Source organism: Desmodus rotundus, chromosome 2 (assembly GCF_022682495.2).
Source record: "Desmodus rotundus isolate HL8 chromosome 2, HLdesRot8A.1, whole genome shotgun sequence".
Classification (NCBI taxonomy): domain Eukaryota; kingdom Metazoa; phylum Chordata; class Mammalia; order Chiroptera; family Phyllostomidae; genus Desmodus; species Desmodus rotundus.
In genome coordinates this window covers 57397207-57424530 of record NC_071388.1, presented here as the reverse complement: position 1 = coordinate 57424530, position 27324 = coordinate 57397207, and the positions used below count along the sequence as shown (strand labels likewise).

The 27324-nt window shown below is 34.3% G+C and overlaps 1 protein-coding gene across 4 annotated transcripts in view; it reads left to right on the top strand.

Annotated features, from left to right (window-relative positions):
- Window positions 1-24716, top strand: part of HLTF (helicase like transcription factor) — a 64149-nt gene extending 39433 nt beyond the window's left edge. For 2 of the 4 annotated variants that reach the window (XM_024556311.4, XM_024556310.4), the window contains exons 15-25: window positions 4408-4551; window positions 5718-5856; window positions 6514-6649; window positions 8123-8302; window positions 13730-13854; window positions 14336-14514; window positions 15798-15923; window positions 16246-16358; window positions 16842-17022; window positions 19705-19785; window positions 22489-24716. In XM_024556311.4, coding sequence (XP_024412079.1) covers window positions 4408-4551; window positions 5718-5856; window positions 6514-6649; window positions 8123-8302; window positions 13730-13854; window positions 14336-14514; window positions 15798-15923; window positions 16246-16358; window positions 16842-17022; window positions 19705-19785; window positions 22489-22641 — 1557 coding nt within the window. In that variant the 3' untranslated portion in view covers window positions 22642-24716. Of the gene's footprint in view, window positions 1-4407; window positions 4552-5717; window positions 5857-6513; window positions 6650-8122; window positions 8303-13729; window positions 13855-14323; window positions 14515-15797; window positions 15924-16245; window positions 16359-16841; window positions 17023-19704; window positions 19786-22488 lie in introns of all 4 variants that reach the window. The other 2 variants (XM_053918242.2, XM_024556309.3) reach the window with 1 other exon arrangement.
- The last annotated feature ends 2608 nt before the right edge of the window (window positions 24717-27324 follow it).

Genomic DNA, 27324 nt, shown 5'->3' with positions numbered 1-27324 from the left:
AACCTGTTATGTGCCCTGACCAGGAATCAAACCCATGTGACATTTTGATCTATGGAGGTGCTCCAACCAACTGAGCTTTCTGGCCAGGGCTCAAAGCAATTTTTCTTTAAGGTTTATAGTAGGAAAAAAAAATCATCAGTTGCTATAATAAGATTTGTTCTTCTGCCTGTCATTTCTGTTTCCCAAAGTTGGAAATGTGTATAATTTAACACCTCATTTATTGTTGGAACCTCTAAGGATTCCACTAACAACTTTTATAACAGCTTGTAACATTTAGTGAATTCCTATGTGCTCAGTTTTTCCCTAAATTCTTTTTATAGATTTTTTCATTTAATCCTCACAACTATTCTCATTTTCCAGGTGACCATATTGAATCACAGAGAAATTAAGTAATTTGCCTAAGGTCATCCAGCTAATAAATGATGGAACCAAGGATATGGTCTCCAACATTCTGACTCTAGAGCCTGTGCTTTTAAGGCTACCTGCCAGAAAATGTGTTGTTTTGTGTTTTTATTTTCCTCACAGATTGCTTTGGTATTCTAAAATACTGCATTGGAATGGAACTTCTTTATGTGTTTATATGTAAGGAGCAGCTCGGTTATATGTTTCCTTTCCAGTTTGAGCTTCATGCTGCATGTTATAATGAAACAGTGACTCTATTAGAAGCACTGTGAACATAGAGACCACTGGATGTAAATTTCCATTGTTGTCACCACCAAGATTATCTGCCTTTTTGCTAATCTTCCCTCCTCTAGTCTGAGTGGGGGAAGAGGTCCTGCACTCTGTGGAACCAATACTTAGTCTACACATTAGATTCCATCTTTTCCAGCCTTTGCAATTTATTTGTGATTTTTTCCCCTTGCCTTGTTATTCACCCTGTCCCCACTGGCTCTTTCCTGAAACATACTCAGGTCTCTTTCATTTCTAAATACTTTCCTGGGATTATCTCACATTTAAATTGCTACTATGCTACTTTCTTTCACTATCATACCTCTTGGGGTTTAATTTCCATTTAGTGCTTTTGCTTACTAACTTCTTCACTCATTGTAATCTGGTTTCTTCCACTAATTCTCTAAATTACATTGGAAAAGATTAGTAGTTATTGTTTAATTGTCAACTTCCTTGGCATTAACTTCTTGAATTTATGTAGCCTGCTTTCTGACTTATCTTTTTATTGTTGTACTTATTTTTTTAAAAAATTAGACCTTCTCCTATTAGGGTGCTATTTTTCTTCTTGGGAGCAGAATGAGTTTTAGTCCTCTCCTGCTCTCTTTTAATTCCAACAAAATAATGCTCTTTCTTTTGATGTGTGGTCCATCATGGGAAAGGGAGTCTGTGGGTATTTGAATAAAATTTTCAGAGTGAGGTTTAAAGTATTAATGGAGGTATAAACAATAGAACCGATCTTTTAAGAGTTTGGGGTGCAGATATATATTTTAAAAATGAGTACTCAGCGTTTTATTATAATTTTATATTTGGAAAACATCAAAAGATTTAGAAATGTAAACTTTAAAAAGGAAACCATAGCAAAATCTAGCTTACTGAGTTCATGGAAAAACTGATTTTTGAAGGAATGGGGGATGGTTGGACATATAGGGATTTCTGGACAAGAGTTAGAATTTTATTTCTCAACAATCTTTTCTTTTCCTGGTCTCCAAGTAAATGACCTGGCACCCTAATGAGCAGGCCAGAACTACCCTATTTCCACTTCTTTGTCTTCAGATATGGGCAAGAATTCAGTTAAAGGAGTAAGATACCAATCTCCTTTCCATCACTTTCTGGATATTAAGATCAGTAATTTATACTCCCAGTGTAAAATGAAATAATAATACCAATTTCATTCACACATACATACACATGGACATATGACCTAGCACAGTTTACTAGAAACTCAATATTTTAGTTATTTTTTCTTCCAGTAAATTATTTTCTATTTCAAGTTTAAACCTTTCACAAAAGTTTAAATGTTCTGTTCCTTTTGAAGGCAATTCCATTGACTGAGTTTTCTCACACTGCGTTCATTCCCCTTTCCTTTTCCACCAGATTTCTTGATAACATTTTCTGCCTTTTCACCTTTACTCTTTCATGTTTAATCCTCTCTTCTCTTTTTGCCTTTACTGTTTCAGGTTTCATTCTCTTTTCAAGCCCACAGTAGTAGGGTTTTTGCTCCCACCTTCTAAGAAACTTTCTGAAGGCCTTCAGTGACCTCACTGTTGCCAAATTTTTGAGTTCTATTTTTCCTTCCCTCTGCCCTGACTTTGTTTCCATGTTACTGCTTTTTGTTGTATCTTATTTTATAAGCCATCCTTAAACCTTTTTTAAAAAAGATTTTATTTATTTATTTTTAGAGAAAGGAGAAGGGAGGAAGAAAGGGAGAGAAACATCGATGTGTGGTTGCCTCTGGTGCACCCCAACTGGGGACCTGGAAAGCAACCCAGGCATTTGCCTCTGACTGGCCATTGTTAAACCTTTTTGTAAAGAGAGGGGATGAACATTAATTAATAACTAAAATTGGCCTTGCATTTCTTCTTGAAACTTTGATATTCTTTGACCTGTCCCCAAATTTTGTTTTCTATTCTCATCCTGCTGACCACCGTTTTTCTTCACCTCTATTTCTCTCCCATGGTTCGTATTTAGTCTGCCTTTTCTTCCATCTTAAAGTGTAGTATTTTTTTAAGTATTATGAAAAACATTTTTTTCTTTTATTGATTCTAGAGAGAGGGAGGAGGAAGGGAGAAAGAGGGAGAGAATCTCATTGAGTGAGAGAGAAACATGGATAGGTTGCTTCTCACATGTGCCCCATCTGGGGGCTGAACCCGCAACCTGGGGGCATATACTCTGACTGGAATCGAACCAGCAACCTTTTAGTTCACGGGAGGATGCCCAACCAGCTGAGCCACACCCCGCAGGGCCATTATGAAAATTTTTAATGAGATCTTTATTTACTCATCAAGATTCAAGAATTTCAAAATTTGCTTTATTTTTTGCTAGGATATTTTGAATCATATCCTAGTCATCATATCTCCCAGTAGAAGTATAACTTGCTTTTTAAACATTGGTGTTCTATAGGCTCTACTTTCTCATTGTACATGTTTTCCTTAGAAAATCTTACTGCTATAGCTTCATGTACTGCGTGCTGAAAACTTTAAAGTCCATATTTACACTTGCAATGTAGGTCAATATTTACATTTTCCTAGTATACTCCTCCAGTCAGATATTCTGTAGAGACTCAAAATTTTAAATGTCTAAAATAATATATCATTCTCATCTTTATACCTTCTTTCTCCTTCTTTATTTTAAACTTCCCTATAGCTTTCGCACACAGTTCTTTTAGACAGTCATTTTAAGCAATAGCAGCTTTTTTGTCTTCTCTTTTATGAAGATACTCCATATTTAATTAGTCTTCAAGTCCCGTAAGTTCCTTCTGAGTATCTTTCTCTGACACATGCTCTTTCCATTCTGTTCTTGTGACATTTTGGTGCAGGGGTATCCAACTCACGACCTGCAGGCTGCATGTGGTCCAGGATAGCTATGAATGTGGCCCAACACAAAATCATATGTTTACTTAAAACATTTTTTCGCTCATCAGTTTTCGTTAGTGTTTGTGTATTTAATGTGTGGACCAAGACAACTCTTCTTCCAGTGCAGCCCAGAGATGCCAAAAGTTTGGACACCCCTGCAACCTTCATTGTCTCTTACCTAAATGGTTTCCTAGCTATTTCTTCTTGGCATCTTCTGTCTTTATGCTAATCGCAGGTTTTTTTTTCTTGATCATACTCACTCACATGTATTCTTTTCATGTTAAGGAAAAAAAACAAAACTCAAGTTTTATAAACTGGTCATGTCGTCAAGGAGGGCAGGGACCAGTTCTTATCTTTCTTTTTAGCTATGCTACCCTTTTGCTTAATACCTGCACATAGTAGGCCTATATTAATGAAAGTGGTTACTGTGCTTTGATCTTTGCCTTGTATCTTGAAGATATTGGTTGCTGTTCTTTTGCTGCTTAATTTTGATGTTTTTAAGTCTAATGAGTAACTGAAAGCTTTAAAGATCCTGTGTGTTAAAATACCAAATTTTTAAAAAACTAATTACTGTTTTAAAGAAGCTTTGTTGTTTTTTCCTGTTAAAAATGAAGTGGCTGCTCATTGGTGGGCCCGGGCAAAATTTATATAATGTTTACTATTATAGTAGATATGCCAGTTTTCCTGACAATAAAATAATACTTAGTATCATTATGATTGTTGCTATTGTAGTTTATGTTGCAGGAAACCTGCTTTGAGGTAATCTAGTGGTTTAGTGGTTTAGTGGTGTGATTTGTGACACTACAACCAGGGCAGTACTTTTATACACATATTAAACCTGATACTAATCTGCTTATTATTCCAAATATTTCTAATTTTCTTTTAGGACCAGTTTGGACAACATATAAAATCAGATGTGCACTTGAATTTTTATGTTTATTATGGTCCCGATCGTATTAGAGACCCAGCTTTGCTTTCAAAACAGGATATTGTTTTGACTACATACAATATTTTAACTCATGACTATGGAGTAAGTATGCTGATACTCAGAGATTTTCAGTTTAATTTAAAAAATTATGCTTCGGTTTTCTAAAGTGTTCTAAAATTTAGGCTTTATACTCCTCCTTTTTTTCTTTCTAAATATTTAAGAATATATAGGAAATTGTGTTTTACTATTTTGCAAAAGAAGGTTGGACTTTCTTTAGATAATGTAGGAATACTTTCTATTAGAACACTGGAATTTAAAATTCCAAATTTGAATTGTAACTAAGTATATATAAAAATTTGTAAATGAATTCTGTTTTGAGTATTCTAGAATATTGTTTTCTACCACAGTGATTTGATTGATTGTCTCAGTTTAAAAATAAGCTTTTTTGTAGCTGAAATTCGTGAGTTTCCCAATTTATTTTAGAAGTTAACTATTTGTCTATAATTCCAGTTGTTAAAATATTTTTTTAAAATACCTTATTGCCAAAATTTCAGTTTTCTGATAAGAACACTTATTTCTTTTTTTTTTTAATTTTTATTGTTATTCAATTACAGTTGTATGCCTTTTCTCCCCATCCCTCCACCCCACCCCAGCTGAACCTACCTCCCTCCCTCACCTCCACCCTCCCCCTTGGTTTTGTCCATGTGTCCTTTATAGTAGTTCCTGTAATCCCCTCTTCCCACTGTCCCCCCCCCCCCCCCCCCCCGTCCCCCGGCTATTGTTAGATTGTTCTTAACTTCATTGTCTCTGGTTATATTTTGTTTGCTTTTTTCTTCTATTGATTATGAAGAACACTTATTTCTACATAAAAGAAGGTAGTTATGTTATATTCAAATAATCTTTATAATTGATAATTTTTACATTATCACTATATTTTAATTTGAGGCAGAGTAGCTCAGTGTATTGAAGCAAGGTCTCAGCAGAGAGCTAGACTACCTGAGTTTAAATGCTAGCTCTGCCAGTTACTAGCTGTTAATTTGAGCAATATACTTCATACCTTGGTTCTTTGATTTTCTCATCAGTAAAAAAAGGAGTAATAATACTTCATAAGCTTGTCAACATGCAATAATTTAATGTGTGTAGTGCTTAAAGCAGTACCAACCACATATTAAGTTGATATTGAGGATAATAACTCATTACTTATCAAATTATATAAAATACTATTTTACTTTTCTTTGTTTTTAATTCATATGAAACTTTTATTTCAGATGAAAGGTGATAGTCCATTACATAGCATAAGGTGGCTAAGAGTGATCCTGGATGAAGGACATGCTATACGAAATCCAAATGCTCAGCAGACTAAAGCAGTACTTTATTTAGAAGCAGAAAGAAGATGGGTATTGACAGGTAATTATAACATTATACTTAAAAAAAAATTAATTCCCAAGTATATATCGTTAAGTAAGTTAGGTAGCTTTGTAAACTTCAAGTGGACTTAAAGACTGTTTCAAAATTAATGATGGACCTCATTTAATAAAAGATTTTGACTTGTTCTTTACAATTGCCCATGATATAGCAATATTTAAATTATAGTTAATTTGTGGGACAACTGCTTGCCTTATTCTTGAACCTTGGAGATTCATTAGACTCTTTAATCCTTCAATCAGTATCTTGATTTCTCTACTTCCCATCTTGGAGTCTGTTTGCTTTACCCGAGGATGACGAAGAGAATATAAATTCAAGTTAGTTTAGTCCTTGCTGGTGCCGTTGATTTAGAAATCAAATAAGCAAATGTTCTTGATAAGAAGAAAGTTGAGTTTACTGGTCTGTAGTCTTTTTCTTTTTTAGTATGGCAAGTGAGAGCTAACAATTAGAGTAAAACTATATTTTGAGATTGTGTATATATCTAACAAGGGATTATAGTCACAGCTATAGCTTGCTGTGACTATAGTGGATGTGCCTGGTACAGATACCCATTTTCAGCTGTTTCCTTGACTCAGCTAGATGGCTTTACTGATTGTATAGTCTTGTTATAGAATTGTAACAATTTCCTGTTATTTTTAGGTACTCCAATTCAGAATTCTTTAAAGGACTTGTGGTCTCTTCTTTCCTTTTTAAAACTGAAACCATTTCTTGATAGAGAGTGGTGGCATAGAACAATCCAGCGCCCTGTCACAATGGGAGATGAAGGAGGACTTAGGTAAGTAATTTCATGGTAACTGATTAATATTAGCTACAAATAACTGTTAGCAGCTTGAACCAGTTTCCACTTTTATTACTACTTTAGCTTGGCAATTGACTTTCCTCTCCAAAATCTGCTTACAGTTTCATGCCTTTGGCTCTCAGAACCTAGTGACTCTTGTTTGGGGGGACTACCACTAAAATACAAACCCTCCCTCCCCATGATTTTAGTCAAACAGAAAGAAAAGGCAGAGCTTTATGGTCTTTGTATGTTGCTATTACCCACGAGACCACCATTAATAGATTAAGTAGTGACAGGAAAAACTTTATATGCTCTGAGGGTCCAATATGCAGTAAAGTTTTATAACTTACCTTGTATAGCTTTATATAATGTTAGTTGAATGGTGGAATGACATATAGTGGCATCAACAAGAGTTTTATAAGAGAACGTTGTTTCTGGTGGAGACAGTTTAATTTAAGGACATAAAATTCAACTTGGTTATAGCCATTTTGCAAGGTATTAGACTAATGTATTTGAAGTTTTTTGCCTAGAATAATTGGTTTTCAAACAGGGTTTGGGTTTCATTAGCAAGTTGTGAAATTATCTAAAAAGATAGCAGCTAGCGTTATAAAAGAAAATGAAATAGAGTAGAAAATTTAAGAAAAAGGCAGACTGTCACAGATGGAATTTGTAAAATGTTTGTTTCTGTTGTATGTGTATGTATTATATTTGTGTATATGTTTGTTGCATGGAGTAAAGTGTGTTTCTTACTGTGCATTTTAGTGAAGAGGGTTCAAAACTCACTAACCTAATTTGTAATACTGTCTACTTGATTCCTTAGAAAAGCTATTTAAATTCTAATTTAAGAAAATGTATTTCTATTTCAATGTTAGGTAAAACCTTTTATTAAAAAATTGATATGCCTGCATTTATTCTGATATTGAGAAGGGGGAGTGTAGAATTATAGAACCTAGAAAGTATTTATCCCTCTTCTGGATTATCACATCGTGTTTTTAATTTTTTTCATTACCTTACAAAAATTATTTATGTACCTTGATTTTCATATTACTAAAAAATACTTTTGAAGGTAAGATCTTACTCATTTATATTTTTATGATATTTATAATAACTTTCACTTAATGGGTGCTTATTAAGAATTTGAGTATTGAGTATGGTAATATAGCTGAAGAATTGAGAAATAAAAAGGTTAGTGATTAGAACAAAATGGGGAGAAGAATGTAAAGATTAAACTGTGACAGGTATTGAAGTGAGGGCAAATTTCATTGCATTTGTTACTGTAATTTTCAATTTGTAGAATATGTCTATGATTATCAGATTGGATAAAAGCCCAAATAAGATTTTTTTAAAAATTCCTTTTTTAAGTTTATAAAACACTAATAGCTTAAAATGTTCATTTTTGTTCTTTTCAAATCAACTTATGTAGGAATAAAAAAAGTTATGTGACTTTTTTTTGTTTGTTTTATTTTCTAGGCGTTTACAATCCCTAGTTAAAAATATTACACTTAGAAGAACAAAGACAAGCAAAATTAAAGGAAAACCTGTTTTGGAGTTACCAGAACGTAAAGTATTTATTCAGCACATTACACTTTCAGATGAGGAGAGGAAGATTTATCAGACTGTGAAAAATGAAGGCAGAGATACTATTGGAAGGTATGAAGAAAGAAAGCTATTTTAGAAAATAATTTTTTATTGTTTCCTGTTTAACTCAGTAACATTTTAGCATGTTAGCAGTAAATTCCGAAGTATGCTGAAAGATTATTTACTTCTTTAACTACATTTAAACTACTTCTTATGATTAATAGTTGAAGTGAATGAATATTATAATTCATCAGGTAAGTACCATATTTTTCGGACTGTAAGATGCACTCCCTCCTCCCCTCCCCCACCAATTTGGGAGGAAAATGGGGGTGTGTCTTATAGTCCTAATGTAGCTTACATTTACATTAGTGAAATATTACGTTATTTATGTTATTAAATATTTTACTACATTTTTTTGCTTCAAAAAATTTTTTTTTCCTATTTTCCTCCTTTAAAACCTACGTGCGTCTTATGGTCTGAAAAAATATGGTGTTTTCTTAAGTTAGGAAAAGAATTAAAGTTTACATAAAAAGTCAAGTTCTGAATTGCTTGCTTGCTTCTATTCTTGACTCAGTGTTGTGGGAGTAGATAAAAACATTTATATGTATATGTAAAAAATATATGTGTGTGTATATATACATATATATATACATATACATACATATATACATATACATATACATACATACATACATATATATATAACCTATTAAGGACCAAACTTGGGGGACTGTCCACATTCAAGAAATAAGAAAATAAAGAAAAGGCACTTGTAGGAGATTCTATCAAGGAGGGCGGTATGAAGAAAGAGAAAACTGTTACAGAATATCAGGAAAGACAGCATAATTAAGAAAGAGGCAATAGTCAATAGTGCTATAGAGTACAGACATTTAGAAAAGGCTGTTTAATTACGTAGAACAGTTTCACCAGAATAATTAGTATAATCAGTTAAGTAGCCAAATTGTAGGATGAAGGAGATTGCAAAGAAGTAGCAGCTGTGTAGTAGACAGTTTTACACAGTTTCTAAGAGGAAGAAGAAAGGGAGACTGGTAGTAGGATTGATAGTTAGTCTCTGGATTAATTACTTGATAGTTTTATTTGGGTAACTGCCTTTTGAGAGGAAGAGAACATGAAAAAGATTACAGATACAAAAGAGAATAAAGCAAATTGGTGGAGAAAAATGAAGCCTGGCCCTGACCAATGTGGCTCACTTGGTTGGGTGTTGATCCGCAAATTGAAAGGTTGTGCGTTCAATTCCTGGGCAAGGCACATGCCTGGGTGGCAGGTTCGGTACCCATTTGGGGCATTGGTAGAGGGCAACCACTCGATGTTTCTCTCACATCAATATTTCTCTCCCTCTCTTTTTCCCTCCCTTCCCCAATAAATAAATAAATAAATAAATAAATAAATAAATAAATAAATAAATAAATAAATAAATAAATCTTTTAAAAAAATGAAGCCTTGTTGGAGGTAAATAACATTAAGAGAATAATCACTGAAATATGAGAAAGTATTCATGAGATAAGGGTGGGAACTTAAGGAGGATAGACTAAATTTAAAGCTGTCATTAAAAGGCTTTTACAGTGGTAGAAAGGCTTCATGTACTATTAGATCCACGTGGAAGTTGACTTAATATGACTTCCCAATAACATGTGGAAATCTGAGAATGGGAATTGATCAAGTATATTAAAGGGATTGGGGATTGTGAATCCCTTTAGAAAATGTGAAATTCTAGTCCAAGCTAGAGCATGGTTGATGTGAGTTCCCATAGGATCCAGAGTGAGCAGGAGAGAAGTGAAGGTAGAATAGGGCTCAGAAAATAGGGGAATCTTCAAAACATAAGAACTTTAGTGAGTTTCAAAGTAGATTTAATAGGAATTAGAGAGTGAGAAAGATTTTTCTAAGCAGGAAATTTCAAAGCAAAGATTTCAAAATAAAGAGGCACAGAGCAGTTATGTTAATCGAATGTGTCACACAGCTAGTGAATGACAGAACTGATATTTAAACTAAGACATTTTGGTTCTAGAGCTTGTAAGTTTAACCTTTATAATACACTGCCTATTCTTACATTCTTGAATACTTAGAAGTATTTGTTCCCACTATCTGTTCCTTAAAACCGCATATGTATATTTGTATCACTTACCATAGTCAAGGCAGTATTCTAAATGCCCTGCATGTATTAACTTTTTTTTTCTGTGATTCTGTTTCTGTTCTAGTTATTTGCTTAGGTTTTTTTTTAATTTTTAAATTTTTATTCAGTTACAATTGTCTGCATTTTCTCCCCATCCCTCCACCCCACCCCATCCAGTCCCACCGCCTTCCCCCACCTCTATCCTCCCCTTTGATTTTGTCCTTGTGTCCTTTATAGTAGCTCCTATAGACCCCTCTCCCCACTATCCCCTTTTGTTTTTTTAGGTTTAGTTGTTGATAGTTGTGAGTTTGTTGTCATTTTACTGTTCATAGTTTTGACCTTCTTTTTCTTAGATAAGTCCCTTTATTTAAAATTTTTTTTATTGTTGTTCAAGTATAGTTTTCTGCCTTTTCCCCCCACCCTTACTCTCCACTCCAGCCCTCCCCACCTCCCTCCCCCATTTCTATCCCCCCATTTGTTATTGTCCATATGTCCTTTATAATTGTTGCTGTAAACCCTTCACCCTTTTCCCCCATTATCCCCTCCCCTCTCCCTTTAACATTTCATATAATAAGGGCTTGGTGATGATGAACTCCTTTAACTTGATGTTATCTGGGAAGCACTTTATCTGCCTTTCCATTCTAAATGATATCTTTACTGAATAGAGTAATCTTGGATGTAGGTCCTTGCTTTTTATCACTTCAAATACTTCTTTCCAGCCCCTTCTTGCCTGCAAGGTTTCTTTTGAGAAATCAGCTGATAGTCTTATGGGAACTCCTTTGTAGGTAATTCTCATCTCTTGCTGCTTTTAAGATTCTCTCTTCATCTTTAACCTTTGGCATTTTAATTACAATGTGTCTTAGTGTGGTCCTCCTGGGTCCAATTTGTTTGGGACTCTCTGAGCTCCCTGGACTTGTATGTCTATTTCCTTTGCCAAATTGGGGAAGATTCCTTTCATTGTTTTTTCAAATAAGTTTTTGATTTCTTGCTCTTCCTCTTCTTCTTCTGGCACCCCTATGACTCTGATGTTGGAACATTTAAAGTTGTCTCAGAGGTTCCTAAGCTCTCCTCAGTTTTTTGAATTCTTGTTTCATCTTTCTGTCCCAGTTGAGTGTTTATCTCTTCCTATTTTTCCAAATCATTGATTTGAGTCCGATTTCCTTCCCTTCATTGTTGATTCCCTGTATTTATTTATTTATTTCACTTTGTATAGCCTTCACTTTTTCCTTTATTTTGTGGCCATACTCAATAAATTCTGTGAGCATCTCGATTACCAGTGTTTTGAACTCTGCATCTGATAGGTTGGCTATTTCCTCGTTGCTTAGTTCTTTTTCTGGAATTTTGATCTGTTCTTTCATTTAGCCATATTTCTTTGTCTCCTCAATTTGTCAGCTCACCAGTCTGGATGAATGTTTCTTTTTTAACTCCTTGGTTGTTGGACCATACCTTTCGATTTTCTGGCAGTTTGTATTTTTTTGTTTTATAGATTGGTTGTTATCCTTTTTTTGGTTGTGCAAGGAGGCGAAGCATTTTTACCTATGCCTCCATCTTGGCCAGAATAACAACAGTCCCACGAGGTGTGTATTATTACTGTTACACTACTGTTACAGCTGAGGAAGTTCAATACAGAGGTTGGGAAACCTGCCCAAGGTTTCATAGTTAAATTGGCAGTCAGGTTTTTTTTAAGGGATGAAAGAGTGTTTTTTTTCCCACCCATGCTTGTAGTTATTTTTCTTTCCTTTTTTTTTTGTTTAAAGATTTTGTTTATTTATTTTTAGAGAGAGAGGAAGGGAGGGAAAAATAGAGGGTGAGAAACATCAGTGTGTGCTTGCCCCTCATACGCCCCCCCGCCAAGGAACCTGGCATGCAACCCAAGCACATGCCCTGACTGGGAATCAAACTGGTGACCCTTTGGTTCACAGGCCAGCACTCAATCCACTGAACCACACCAGCCAGGGCCAGAGTTAGGTTTTGAACTCATGACAGTCCAGCTCTATAGAGTCTGTGCTCTACTTATTAGGCTAAATTTCTTTTATTGCTTCACTATTTAAATATTATCAGGTTGGCTTAGTATATAAATTTTGGATTACTCATTCTTCCTTCAGAGCCTGTATTGTCATTGGTATACTGTATTTTATATTGAATGTTTCTATGGAAAACTCTAACTTTATTTTTTCTTTAAAATCCAGCAATTTGACCAGGACCCCTCTTGATTTTTTTCCCTGGAATATATACCATTTAAATCTGTGTATTCCAGGCTTTGAAAGTTCTTTAAATATTGTTTTCTGTTTCATTATTATATTTCTGTGTATTTTGGGTGTTTTTTTCCTGTAGCTGTCATGCTATTATAATTCTTTACATCTTTCTGTTTAATTTTCTTTTTCTCAATCCTTTTCCACATTGTTTTCTGTGTTTTTATCTGTGGCTAGACTCTTTTTAAATGCTGCATTCTATTTCTCTGATGGTTCATTTTTTTCTTTCCCATTCAAGCTGTACTAAGCAGAATTCTCTGCATTGCTTTGCTCTACCTTTTCAAGGCACTTTGTCTCTGCTTTAAGATAACGTTTTTTTTTTTTAATTACTTTAGGAATTGTTTTATTGAGTGGTGTTATATCACAGCAGTACTCTTGGTTATAATTTTTATTTGCTCTGTGTCAACATTTTTCTGGTGAGTTTTCTTTCACTGCTATTTGTTCCCTCTCTTACTCTTTGCTGATTGTGACTTATAAATGAATGTCTTGAGTTTTTTCTGACTAGCTATTTGCAGGAGATTCACATAAGGGGTGTGGGGTCCTAGCTGTGCTCCAGACTAGAAGGAAATATCCCTATTTATGACTCAGGGTTACATGTCAGTTCTTTTAGGTTTTGCCTGTGGTCACGTATCTAATGAGAAGCTTTAAGATTCCTTACAATGTGGAATGCTGTGCGCATAGTCTTTTCTGAAAACACAGTAGGTCTGTGTGTTTCTTTATTCAGTTTACCTTCCCTCTTCCTTAGAATAAAACTTGTCCAGGGAAATTCAAGCCACCAGTCATGCACCCCGTTTTTGATTTTGCATTTGAGAGAAGTTGATTTTCACCTCAGGGCATGTAGTCTGTTTTGAAGAACTGTGCCCTGGAAGGTCTGTTTGAGATCTGCAGTCCTGTCTTTCCACATCTTCCTGTCCAACTACACTGCAGTTGGCAGCTGTTTCTCATATGTTTTACTTTTTTGTTACAGTTCTCTCCTGATTTCATTAAAAATAATTTCCTTTTCTGTTTTTTTATTCTTTTTTTAATGTGATTTCCACAGAAGACAAGAACAATGCCATTTTCATTCCATTGTTTTAGAATAGGAAATATTGTAATATTTAACATTTTTACTTGTAGGTATTTTAATGAAGGGACCGTCCTCGCGCACTATGCAGATGTCCTGGGTCTTCTCCTCAGATTGCGGCAGATCTGTTGTCATACTCACCTTCTTACAAACGCGGTGTCTTCCAGTGTTCCCTCAGGTAGGTAAATAGGATTGGTTTACACCATTACATTTGTTAGAGATATTTAAATCAGAAGGAGAAATTTTTCATATTGGTTAAATTTAGTTTATTTGTCAAATAGACATTGTTTTTAGTATAGGACTGAAATGGGAATATACCTCAAAATCTCATACCAGTGAACTGAGATATTAATGAAGTCTTCCAGGATTTCCACTGATAGCTACTCTTAGATGAAAGGTTCAGATTGGATCTACCTTTCATTGTGTGGTAGTATGTGCAGCTTGTGTTATAATGATGTTTCTGTGTAAGGTGTATTATGTGGGCTGGCTACTATTTTAGCTACTGAATTTTTCTTAAAATTTCAAATTTAAATCACGCTTGTTGCCTATAATAGAAAAAGACTAAAACTACGCAAACAAAACTTTTTCCTGTATAAGGAAGATTAACTTGTCATATTACAAATTTTGTTCTGAAATTAATTTTTCAGCATTTTCTCTAGGAAATGATACACCTGAAGAACTACGAAAGAAGTTAATACGGAAGATGAAGTTAATTCTGAGCTCAGGTTCCGATGAAGAATGTGCAATTTGCTTGGATTCTTTAACAGTTCCTGTCATAACACATTGTGCACATGTCTTCTGTAAACCCTGTATTTGCCAAGTCATTCAGAATGAGCAGGTTAGTTTTAATGCTCAGTACAAATTGAGTGTTTGATGGAGCGGCACACCTGTTTTGAATGTAATGAAAACTCAAGTCCAAAAGACTGTAAGGGTTTTGTGCTTGGATTTACTAATGTACCTTTCATTGTTAATTATATCATTCTTTTAAAAGGTGATGTATTTCTTATAATTAGGCCCTTTTAACATAAAAATACATTATATTTTTGGTAGCATGTTTCACAGTCATTATTCTAGTTCTAATTGTTTATACCATTGCTATCCAACAAATAGATCTATAATGTGAGATGCAAAGGTAATTTTAATATTGTTAGTAGAAATATATGAAGTTAATTCTTACAATATATTTTTATTTATCAAGTATATCTAAAATATAAAAATTATTAATGATTACTTTCTATGACTTTTTTAACTTAGAATTTAAGTTCAAAATCCAGTGGTATTGTATATGTTTATAGCACATCTAAATTTGGCATTGCCATATTTCAAGGGCTTAATCGCTGCATGTGGCTCTTGGCTATGGTATCGATTAAGGTAGATCTAGATTCTTATGTACAGTAGAATGTTTTGATGTGAAATAATCCTGTAAGCAGTCCTTCAACTGAGGTAGAGTTTTTAAAAATATTTTTGATATGTAATATACATATACAAAAAATATAGAGGTCATATAGCTCTGAGTTATGAAGTAAACACACCAAGTCAAGACTATCTAGGTCTCCTTGTGTTCTCCAGTCATTTACCCGCTCCCTCTTCCTTTAAAGGTAACTCCACTGTGCTGACTTCTAACATTGTTTTAGTTTCAGAATTTTTTTTATTAATTAGCATGTCTTGGTACAAAGGACACAATAGATACTGCTTTGCGTGAACCTGATAGGATTTAACTGATCTTGACTGACTTTACAAGCCATTAAGAAGGAATTTTTTTTTTCCTTTAAATGATTTCAACTAGTGTGCTATATTGTAGTTAGGTTCAAGAAACTATTCATGGTTTCTTTACTTGTGTGCTGATAGTGAAACATTTATTGTTTCAAGTTCTTGGTGCTAGTCAAGATCACATACTTTTGTTCTCTTGTTTATCCACCCCACTTACCACATTAGAGCATTTTATCTGCCTGGAGTTCCACATGTACAGAGTTGTCTCAAATGGATAAATCTAATAAAAGGTTTTATAGAATTGTAGCTACTATATATACAGGATTCACAATGCTTTTTAGAAATTTTAGGTTAATTTTTATTCCTGTTCCTCTGATAAGTATCACTCATACTTTGTTCTGTCTTATGTAGCCACATGCTAAATGCCCTTTATGCAGAAATGATATACATGGAGACAATTTATTAGAATGTCCTCCAGAAGAATTGGCGTGTGACACTGAGAAAAAGTCTAACATGGAATGGACATCTAGTTCAAAGGTAAAATATTAGAGTAATTGTGTTATGTTTATATAAAGAAATACTGTGTATAGAAATAATGATTATGCTTTTAATTCTGTCATTTGAATATTATATTTTTTTGCTGGTTATTGGCTTTGTTATTTCTAGTGGTGACTTTCAGAGGAAAGAGAAAGATTTCTGATTATGATAGTATTTATTCAGTCTTAATTTTAAAAATTGGTGGTCTTTTACTTTTGCATTTTAGGGAAATAACATGGCAAGACTTTTCTCTTCATAATAAATTTTGGATGTATTTTGCCAGTTCAGAATGGAACCTAATGGGTGTTCTGATTTTTTCCAGATCAATGCCCTAATGCATGCATTGATTGACTTAAGAAAGAAGAACCCCAACATAAAAAGTTTAGTTGTTTCTCAGTTTACGACATTTCTGTCTTTAATAGAAACACCACTCAGGTAAGTTGAACGGTATTTCTCACTTTCAGTAAATGGATTTTTATATGTGTTTTGATTTGGATAGCAAAAACTATTTATTTTTTAAATTTATTTCAGTTTTATTTATTTCATCTATCTAAAGTAACATTTAGAGTCACAATAAAGGATATTTCCTGGGAGCATGGGATTTTAAAGATTTCCTGGGAGCATGGGATTTTAAAGATTAAGTCTGAATTACTGCAAAAAAGTTGACTGCAGAAATATTAGGTTAATATATATTTCTAATTTTTTTCTAAATTTCTGATTTTCTATATACTTATAATTTATATTAGGTTAAATTTATATTTATATATACAATGCAGAGCCTGACATTGTAGTAGATGGTTAGTAAATATTTGTAAAACTAAATGAGTGAAAGAATTGGTTGAATGAAGCCATTGTAGTTACTTTACATGTTTTTATAGTATAGGAAGTGTTATTTGTCTCTTTTGTCCCCTCCATTAGAGCCTCTGGATTTGTGTTTACTCGTTTGGATGGTTCAATGGCCCAAAAGAAAAGAGTTGAATCTATTCAGTGTTTTCAAAACACTGCAGCTGGATCTCCAACTATAATGCTTCTATCCTTAAAAGCAGGTGGAGTTGGTTTGAACCTTTCTGCAGCTTCTCGGGTGTTTTTAATGGACCCAGTAAGTAATTTTGTAGACTTTCTGGTATGTTATTACTTCTAAAAATATAAGGAACAAAAACTATTTGGTAAATACCTTTATAGTTTTAAGTGCTTTACATATATCAATCAAATGAAATTCTCACATCCCTATGAGGTAGATCTTGTTATTATCCCTGTTTTTCAGGTTAGGAACCCGAAGCATAGAGAAGTAGAATAACTTGCCTAACATCAGACATCTAGTAATATACCAACCAGTATCAGAGGCCGTGTCCTTAAGAACTGTACATTTCTATTTATCTTCTATATACAGAATCAGTTTCTCCTAACTGTAATATTTTAAGAGTAGTGGTTTCATGCATTTACCCAGCATATAATGAGATCCTGCGTTGTGTCAGGGACTCACTTAGGCACTGGGAATCTGGCTGTAAACAAAATGAATGAAGTAGCTACCATCATGGTGCTAATGGTTTTAAGCTTCAGTGTGCAAAAGAATTAGGTAAGATGTGATTACTGATCTCTATCATAAGAGATTCAGGAGTTATAAGAGATCCAGGAAGATATATTTTATGCAGACCATAGGTTGATCAGGTGCAAGTGGTCCAGCCTCACAATTTAGAAACAATACCATTAATAGAATGTTTTGAGTAAATTTTTTTTGTCTAACACAGTGCAATCATTCGAGGTTGTGTGATTGGGATAGAGTGGGAGCTAAAATTTACTCTCAACTTTACTCATCAAACTGTGTGACATAAGCTACATACACACAGGACTGCCTTTTTCTAACTGCACAGAGGGGCTGTTTGGGCTGGAGGCACTCTAGACTAACTTGGGTTCATTGCACTGAGTACTGCTTAGGCTAAAGGCAACTCCACAGTACATGTGCTCATTAAGTGGTGTCTACCACCCCCACTGACTAGTACAGTGAAGTCGTCATTGTTTACACATGTGCATTCCAGTCTACCGTCCTTGGCTGCCAGGTTACATTGATGTCATGCAAACCATTTTTGTTATAGTAACAATGGCTTGAGTTTTTCTGGACAGACCTTGTATTAATTAACCCAATGAAAATTCTGGAGGCTGAATTTTGGAACTAATTCCCAAAGTATTTTATTCTTTGGTTAGATAAGGAAGTGGCTATTAATACCAAATAAAGTAATTTAATTAGTATTATAGTTTGTCAGAGACTAAACTCTTTGGCAGTTATAGTTTTAAAAAACTTACAGAATGTTTTAGCAGTTTCATAGTAAGTTGATTCTTTGAACATTTCAAGCTTTCAAATGTTTTCTAACTTTAAAACAAAAGTTAGGTCCCCCCCCCCAAATAAGATTCAGTCAGAAGAATTTGCTCATGAAAATCTTTTACCTTGTTGTATAAGAGTTAAGGTTTATTTTAATGTTTCATTATGTGCTTTTGATAAAGCTAATAGCTTCATTACTCATGGGACAATGGGAGCTATCAGTTTTATACTATTGTGAGGTAAATTGGATTCCTGGTTGTCATACTAGATGTATTTTTTCCAGCTTATCATTAGGTTTCTAGGCAAAATACAGACAATGGAAAGGAACATTTTACCTGGGCTCTTGGTGTAATGGTTTCAAAATATGTCCATTTATGAAATAGAAGATATGATTATCAGTTTTAGAAAATCATAAGCTGAGTTATGTCCTTAAGTCTAACTTCTATACCAAAAACAAACCAAAATGCAAATTACAGCAAGTTAATAGTAAAAGCTTTTCCCTTTTAAAGTCAAGCGGACTTTAAAAAGAAGAAAATAACACAATAGTATAAATCATACTATAAATTTATCTACTTATGGATTGATCATTTGTTTCTGTTTTCAGGTGGCACTTTGCTGTATAAATGTTCCTTTTCCCCAAAACATCTTATTTTCAGTTGTCAAGAATCATCCCGTAGTTTAAATTTGAAATTTAATGATCGTTATCCTGACAGTTCATGATACTGTTTCAAGACCACTTGACTCCTATCATTCTAGACTGAAAACTCTGTATCTTTTTTGCTTATTCTTCCCTTCTGATTGATTCATTGTTTTATTCTTCACTGTAAGACAGTTTCTGTGATAATGCCAATGTTAGTTAATGTTTCTTTTTTAGTTCAGTTTTGAAGTTAAACTGATTTCAAATATAGATACAGAAAATTTTTTCAACAAAGTCTTACAAAATTTTTAGGACTTTTGATTACTCCTAAAATTTTTACTTAAATTATTACTTTTACTTAATAAGTGGAGGAAAGTGAGAAAAAAAAAAAAGCAAAGACCAGCAAAAGGAGAAAAGCTTTTTCATAAATGGACTCAATTACATATTTTCTGATATAAATTAAGTTACTTAAGAGAATATGTAAACTTTTTTTTTCCATGTTAAGCAGACATAGATCAACTTTAAAATGGGGAAAAAAAGCAGGAAGCTATTATGTGATTAATCAACAATCATTTATAGTGTGTGCTTTCTATGTATCAGGCCCTGTATTAGATACTGGAGTAAAATGATGGGGGTGAGTACCTGCCTATCATAGTAGTGACTGGGAGTCTAGGGGGAGTGTGGATTTTTCATCCCAGAGCATTTATAATGTCAGTATCTGAATTCAGCCAGAAAAATTTCAGTCAATAAAAGGTGTATGAATACTGAAATGAACGAACTTGTGCAGATCAGGGCGGTAATAAAGCAACTCCTGTTCCATTTACTAGGCCTGGAATCCAGCTGCTGAAGATCAGTGCTTTGACAGGTGCCATAGGCTTGGCCAGAAACAGGAAGTGATCATCACAAAAGTGAGGTTTTAAGTCATCTATTTTAAAATTAACTTGTTAAGGTTTTTCAAGCTATGCAGATAATACACAAATGTGTTATTATAAAAGATTGAAATATGAAGATCACCCTTATTCTCTTCAGAGGAAACCACCATCAATAAATCATTCAGTATATGCTGTTCAATGTCCCTTTCTCTATGTTTACATACATTCATACTTAATGTGTACCTTTTTTAAAATTTAAGATAAATGGGATCATATTATTCTACAATATATTTCCCCCTTAACGGTATATATTAGAATCTACCATATACGAACATTTGATCCAACCTCTTCTTTTTTTCTATTGTGTGTTGGTAAGATATAAACAACATAATATTTTAAATATTAAAAAATATTAACTGTGCAGTTAGTGGTATTAGTGCATTCATATTGTTGTCTATGTCCGGAAATTTTCCATCTCCCACTGAAACTTTGTACCCATTACACATAAGTCACTATTCTCTCCTGGCAACCACCCTTCCACTTTCTGTCTCTGACTACTCCACAGACCCATTCTTTTTAACGCCTGCATTTAGATACATCATACTTTATTTAACCAGTTCAGTTTATTTGCTAATAAAATCAATGCCATAATGAGCATATATGACCTGCATCTTTGTGTATATATTCAAGTATTTCTTCAGGATTAGTTAAGAAATGGAATTCTGGATTTAGAATTTTTTATTAGATAACTTTAAAGTTTTCAAAATAGACTTTATGATGTATGAGAATGATATAAATTTATGCTTATGTGATAGTCAAGAAAGTACCCTTCTAATTTGCACTTACCTAAGGCCTTTAGCATATCTATTGTCTGTTAATATTTTTTTCTGTGAATTGCTTGTCTATATCTTTTGCCTAGTTTTCAAAAAGTACGAATACAGTTTGAGTATAAATGCTTCCTTTACACATTCTGATTTTAAATGCTTTGTTAAGTATATTGGACATGGTTTATTCCAGGCTCTTGCTCATATTCGAACTTTACGTGCTTTTTGTCATGAAAGTTTTAAAATTTTTATGATTTAAAATATGTCAGCCTTTTTCTCTGTATTTTGTGGATTTTAAGGTTTTGCTTAGAATAGGAAGCTTTGTCTTCAAATTTTAAAAACGAATCTCATATTTACTTCTGATTCTTTTGAAATACTTCATTTTTTGTTTATGATTCATGATATTGTTCTAATTGTATTCTTTTTATTTTTCAAACAAAGAACTATTTGCTTCTTTATCAATTGTTTTGAAAAGTCATTTTTTTCTTTTGATTTGAAATTTCACTTTAATCATAAACTAATTCATACATATTACATGGGTCTCTTATGGACTCTACTCTGTTCCATTGGTCTCTTTTTTTTCCTATTCCCAGGAAGATATTGCTGTTATAATTACTATGGTTTTACAAAGTACGCTTTGATATATACGAGGGCAAAGTGCTCTCATTACCCTTTTTTTTTTTTTGACAATTGTATTGGTTATTACTATTATTTATTCTTGAATTGAACTTTGGATTTAGGTTAGCAGGTATCATTTAAGAAATCTTGTTTGGGATTTATTGAACTTCTGATTAATTCGAGAACTATCTTTTTTGTTAATGAGTTTTCTTATACAGGAACTTAGGTTGCATCTCCATTTATGTTTTTCTTTTCTTCTCTTTTTTTTTTTAATTCCTCACCTGAGGACATGGTTGATTTTAGAGAGGGGAAGGGAGGAAGAGAGTGGGAGAGCAACATTGATGCTGAGAAACATCGATTAGTTGCTTCTCCTATATCCCCCGACTGGGGACCGAACCTGCAACCTAGGCACATACCCTGACCAGGAATCAAACCTGTGACCTTTTGGTTTACAGGACGATGCTCCAACCAACTGAGCCACACTGGCCAGGGCTATTTGGGTTTTTTAAGTATTTCGATAACATTTTGTAACACACCCTTAGTTACCACAGTAACCAGTTCTCTTATACAGTGTTGGCTAGCAGTAGTGATAGTAACCATTTTGACTTGTTACTGTTTTTTGTTGGGAATGCTTTTATTGTTTTATATTAAATATGTTGTTTTTGTTAAGCTTCTAGTAGATGCCCTTAATAAGGTTGAGGATACTTATTTCTAGGTTAATGAAGATACTATTTTCTCAGGAATAAATAAATGTTTAATTTTATCAAATGCTTAAGCATCTGTGGAGATGATCATTTTTTAAAAAACTTTTTTATGTTACGAATTTTACCAGATGAAGGCTCATTCTTGCATTTCTGGGAAAATCTCATTTGCCTTTTTAAATACAGTAAGTGTATTTTGATCATATTCCAGTTAACAGAGCTGCCTATAAAGTTTGCTTTTTTTGTGTGCTATTCTTCTCTGATGAGGGAGTTTTAAGATATAACTTATGTCTTTAGCAGAAAGCCATATTGAATGATAAAGGAAAGCAATGCTCATCTCTAGTTATTGTGTTTTAAATATTCTCACTGTATATTCAGGAAAAGGAGCTAAACAGTTTCTAATAGATTATTGTTGACCATTTTTCGTGATCATGGTATCTCCCCTGCCAGGTAAGTATGTTGACCATTTTGAAAGCTACATAATACTAGAAAATGTAGACCCACATTTCCATCTTAGCAAGTTTTTATTTTTAAAGATTTTAAATATTGTGAGCTAAAAAGTACTTAACCAATTTAACTTTTTTTTTCTTTTAAAGTTTATTGTTAAGGACTCTGTTGAAGAAAATATGCTGAAAATACAAAACACAAAGAGAGAACTTGCAGCTGGAGCCTTTGGAACTAAAAAAACAAATGCTGATGAAATGAAACAAGCTAAAATTAATGAAATCAGAACTTTAATTGATTTATAATTTGTGTGATTTGGGTAAGATCAGTTTGATCAAATTAGATACAGAAGTTTTGGAAATGATAATACCATTTTAGAAAGGAGATCTAGTGAGTATGTCTTCTAAAAGGGACATGTCGTTTCGTATCAGTGAAGAGGTATTACTGATACATAAGCTCTTCTATATATGAACCTATTTTTAATGATATATCAAATAGCAATAAGTTCTGTTATAGACTGTGGCCTAAAATAATTTTTTTGAGAAAGAAGTTACTTTGTTATTCAACTTTTCATAGTATCTTTGCTGAGTATTTTCACATATCTTGCAAATACTCAGCTTTTTCATATTTCAAATAGGTCAAACCTTTTCTACTTTTGACCAAATAAAGAGTTATTTTCTATGTTGGACACATTTGCTTTTTCACCAAAACCTCCCATTGGTGATGCAGTGGATTCATCAGTCCTTGTAAATGATTCATATATACACAGACTATATATGAGATTGATTTCATTGGGCTTTCAAACACCATATTTGCATTCCAGAACCAAACCTTAAAATGAGAGACCAAAGTCCAGGATAGTAAGTTACTTGTAATTTTTTTTTTACAGTATCATTGAGATATAATTCACATAAGTAACTTGCAGTTTTATGTTCATGGAAAAAGTAGGGACTGTGTTAGAACACTGTGTTCTCCATTTGAGTCAGGTGGTCTATTCATTGTTTTAATGTTACTTGATGTGTTAATGTGTAAATACAGTCTGGGAGTGAAAGGGAACCAGTTCTACCCAATTTGATTTGAATATTTAAATTATGGAATTGCTGAATAGATTTCTATATATAGATAATTTTTATTTATGTAGGTTTTTTTAAATAACTTTATACATTTTTATAATTCAGAAGACTACTATATGTGAGAGGTGTAATATCTGGACAAAAGTTGGGTTGGATGACCTCCAAATCATTTTTACTCTTAAAGACAGCTTAATCCTGAATAGAAAAAATTGTTATTGTGTTTAGAATCAGAATTTGATTTTGGACCTTCAGTAATTCATCCTTCCATCTATCTTTTTGTTACTTTTTTGATAGTCAAACTCACAGTACTTGCCACAGAATTCTAGATGATTCTTTGAATCACATTCAAACAAATGAGCTATAATTTAGCAATCAGGTTAGGTAACCAGTGGTATTTTTTCCTTAAGGGAAGTTTTTTTTTTTTTTAATCCAAAGAAAGATTAGTTACTGTGACAGGAGGGGCGTTTTGTTTGATGATACAGACTTGAGACCACCTTACATTTTATTTATAGTGTTAGAAGTGACTTGACTGAAAGATAGGAGATTGGAGGCAACACTGTGTTCTAGAGCACACATGTAAGGTATGTGCTAAATCCATTAACAGCTAAGTCCTCCCCTTCCTGTGCCCTGTCTCTTGCTCCAAGGAAACAGTGGGTTGGATAGCAAGAATTTTCCCAGTCCATTTTCTCTTTGGCAGCAGGTGAGGCAGGGCTGATGAAAAGGACCAGCAGACCTTTCTGCAGGGATGAAAATGGATCACAACTTGGGGTTGGGCCAGTAGCATTAGGGAGCAATAGGGAAGTTCCTTACCTTGTATGGCTAGCATTACACAGAAAATCAGGTGGATCAGAATCTCACGAAATATAGTATGTGGGTTCTCTATATACCTATAATACAGAGAGAGTAAGTATAAAAGAAGTGTTTTCAACAAAAACAACACAATCTACTCTTCTTGCTCACAAAGGTAAAGCCTTGCAAACTCACTGTAAAGGTAAAGACTTTACTTACTCATTTACCCAGGCATTTACAGATTTGTGTTCTTAAGCACATTCATGATAATTTTTGCAAGTCATTTAAAAAATCTCTCTTTTTGTATAGTTCTATTAAATTGTGTTAAGTAAAAAACAAGTTTAAGTTATACCAAGAAAATATATAAACCACTGGAATGACATTATGCTATGCTGTTAATTCTGTTTCATTATGTAGAATAATAGCTTTAGAAATATCTTGAAGACATTGTATTCCCACTTGTGATTCAAACTGAATTTTGCTTTAAATTTAAAATCAATAAAAGTTTCAAAAATGGATTAGCTTCTTCAGTGCCATTTTAATGACATTTTCTTTAAAGAAAATTAATCTTTCATAAATATCACACTTCTATGAAGACATCTATTATATAATTACTTGACTTTTAATAGTACATTAAAAAGTACTATTAGTAACAATAATTTTCTCAAATTCTTACTACCTTTTTTATTTTGCTCAATTTAACTGGTTGAAGTTCTTGTTTAGAAATCATAGTGTATATCATTTTTAAGTTTATGTTAAATATCTTGATCTTCCCAAATATGGGTTCTAATTATTTTTACACTTATGATAATACTTATGTATAGTGGTATTACTAGGTAACATACTCTTCATTGTAGATTTTGCCCTAATTACAGCTCTAGGATTGGAAATAGTTAATAAGGAAAATAATCTTTGGTTTATTATCAGTGAGTAACAATGAAATTACCCTCCAACATTTGTTTCTTGTTAGGGGGTGTCAAAGGCATTGATGTATTATTTTCTTTATTTTATTTATCATACTTGCCAAAGTTTTATTCATTGGGATTTGGAAGATTCATTAAAAATATGAGGACAGAGATATAAGATGCTGGAGGAGTAAGGGGAAGCTGCTCAAACATCCTCCCAAGACCACTGGAATTACAACTAAATTGTAGAGAAATCATTTAGAATAACCAACTAAACACTAGCTGGAGAGAAGCCTTATAACCAAAGACAGACAAAAATAACCACCATGATGTAACTGGTAGTGCGAAGGAGGCACAAGAGGGCTGGCTGGGCTCCCATGGGCAGCTGCTGAAGTTCCAGAGGGATATTTCAGTGGCTGGGTGGTTCCCCCTGAGAAGTGTACAGTCTAAACCCCAAGCTGGACTCCCCAGCCTACAAGAGCCAGGAAAGGAACTCAGATAACATCCAGCTGTGAAAAGCAGAGGGGTTTCTGTCCACCTGGGAGAAACAACTGGAGATGCAGAGAGCCTCTTAAGGGGCCAAGGCATAAAATTCCATTTGCAGCCACTTAACCTGGGCTCCAGCAGAGGGAGGGCAGAGTGGACTATTGGTACATGAGGAGAATCCAGGGCTGGTGGCTCTGGGTCAAAAACTGAAGGAACAGCTGGCAGTATCTGCTGAGTCATTTCCATACTGCAGAGGCCATCTGTCTCAGGCAGAGCACACCCCTCCAAGTGGCAATAGCCCTGCCTGCAGGTATTACTCTGCCCCACTCTGTGGTGCTTAATCTGGGCTGCTGAGGAGTAGAGCTGGAAGCTATCAACGATTGAGTTTAACAACTAAAGTGATCTCTGGGAGCTCTGAGATTTTAGATGAACCTCCCCTGGGCCTGGTGCTGGTAAAAGCTGGCCTTGGTGCACAGCCTGGTTCTTTCTGCACATAAACAGGCCCAGCAGTGGAAGCCACAAGCTCTGGGTCATTGATAGTTCTGAACAGGTTGCTCAGGGCCAGTCATGAGGCCTGTACCTATTAACGTAGGTCTATGTAGTAATAAAGGGAACAAACCAACAAGAGAATATAACCTTAGTAAATATTGATGCACCCAACATTAGAAGCACCTAAATATGTAAGGCAAATCTTGATGGATATAAAGGGAGAGAATGACAGAAACACAGTCATAGTCATGGATTTTAACACCCCTTTGACTTCAATGGATAGATCTTCTAGACAGAAAATCAACGAAGAGACAGCAGCCTTCAGCTACACACTAGATCAAATGGATTTAATATCTTCAGAGCATTTCACCCCAAAGCAGCAGAATATGCATACTTTTCAAGTGCACATGAACTTTTTCTAGGATAGGCCACATGTTAGGACACAAAACGAGTCTCAATAAATTTAAGAAGATTGAAATTATATCAAGCATCTTCTATCACCACAGTGCTATGAAAATAGAGAAACACACAAAGACATGGAAGCTAAATAACATGTTATTAAACAATGAATGGGTCAACAAGATCAAGGAAGAAAAAAGACACCTGGAGACAAATGAAAATGAAAACACAACAATCCAAAATCTATGGGGAGGCTTCTGGTAAAGATGGCAGCATAGGCAGACATGGCTCGCCTCTTCACACAACAACATCAGAAACCACAAATCAAGTTGAGTGGAAGTCTGACAAATATGGAATTAAAGAAACCACATCCATTCAGACTGGTAGGAGGGGCACAGATGTGGAATGGGCTGGTCTCTTGAACACATGTGCTGCATAAAAGTTCGGGAGGGATACCTCGGGAGTGAAGAGTCCCAGCCCTATACCAGGCCCTCCTTCCCAGGGTTCCAGTGCCAGGAACATAAGTCCTAAAAAACTGGCTGCAAAAACCAGTGGGGATTGAGTCACTGGAAGAAGTATCCATAGCTCCAAGCAGTTCCTCTTAAAAAGCACACATGGACTCACCTACTCAGACCCACTCCCTCTAAGCTATTGCGCCAGAGTGGCAGCTTGAAGGGCACCAATAGCATACTGGGAGAGGCTGACATGTCTGGGATCAGGCGAGCAGAAGCCATTATCCCTTTTCTGAGTTCTCCTCCTGCAGAGCCATGAAGCTGGCAGGCTGGTACCATATTTGAGACTTCTTCAACCTGGCTAACACTGTTTGATCCCCAGAGATACTGCCCCA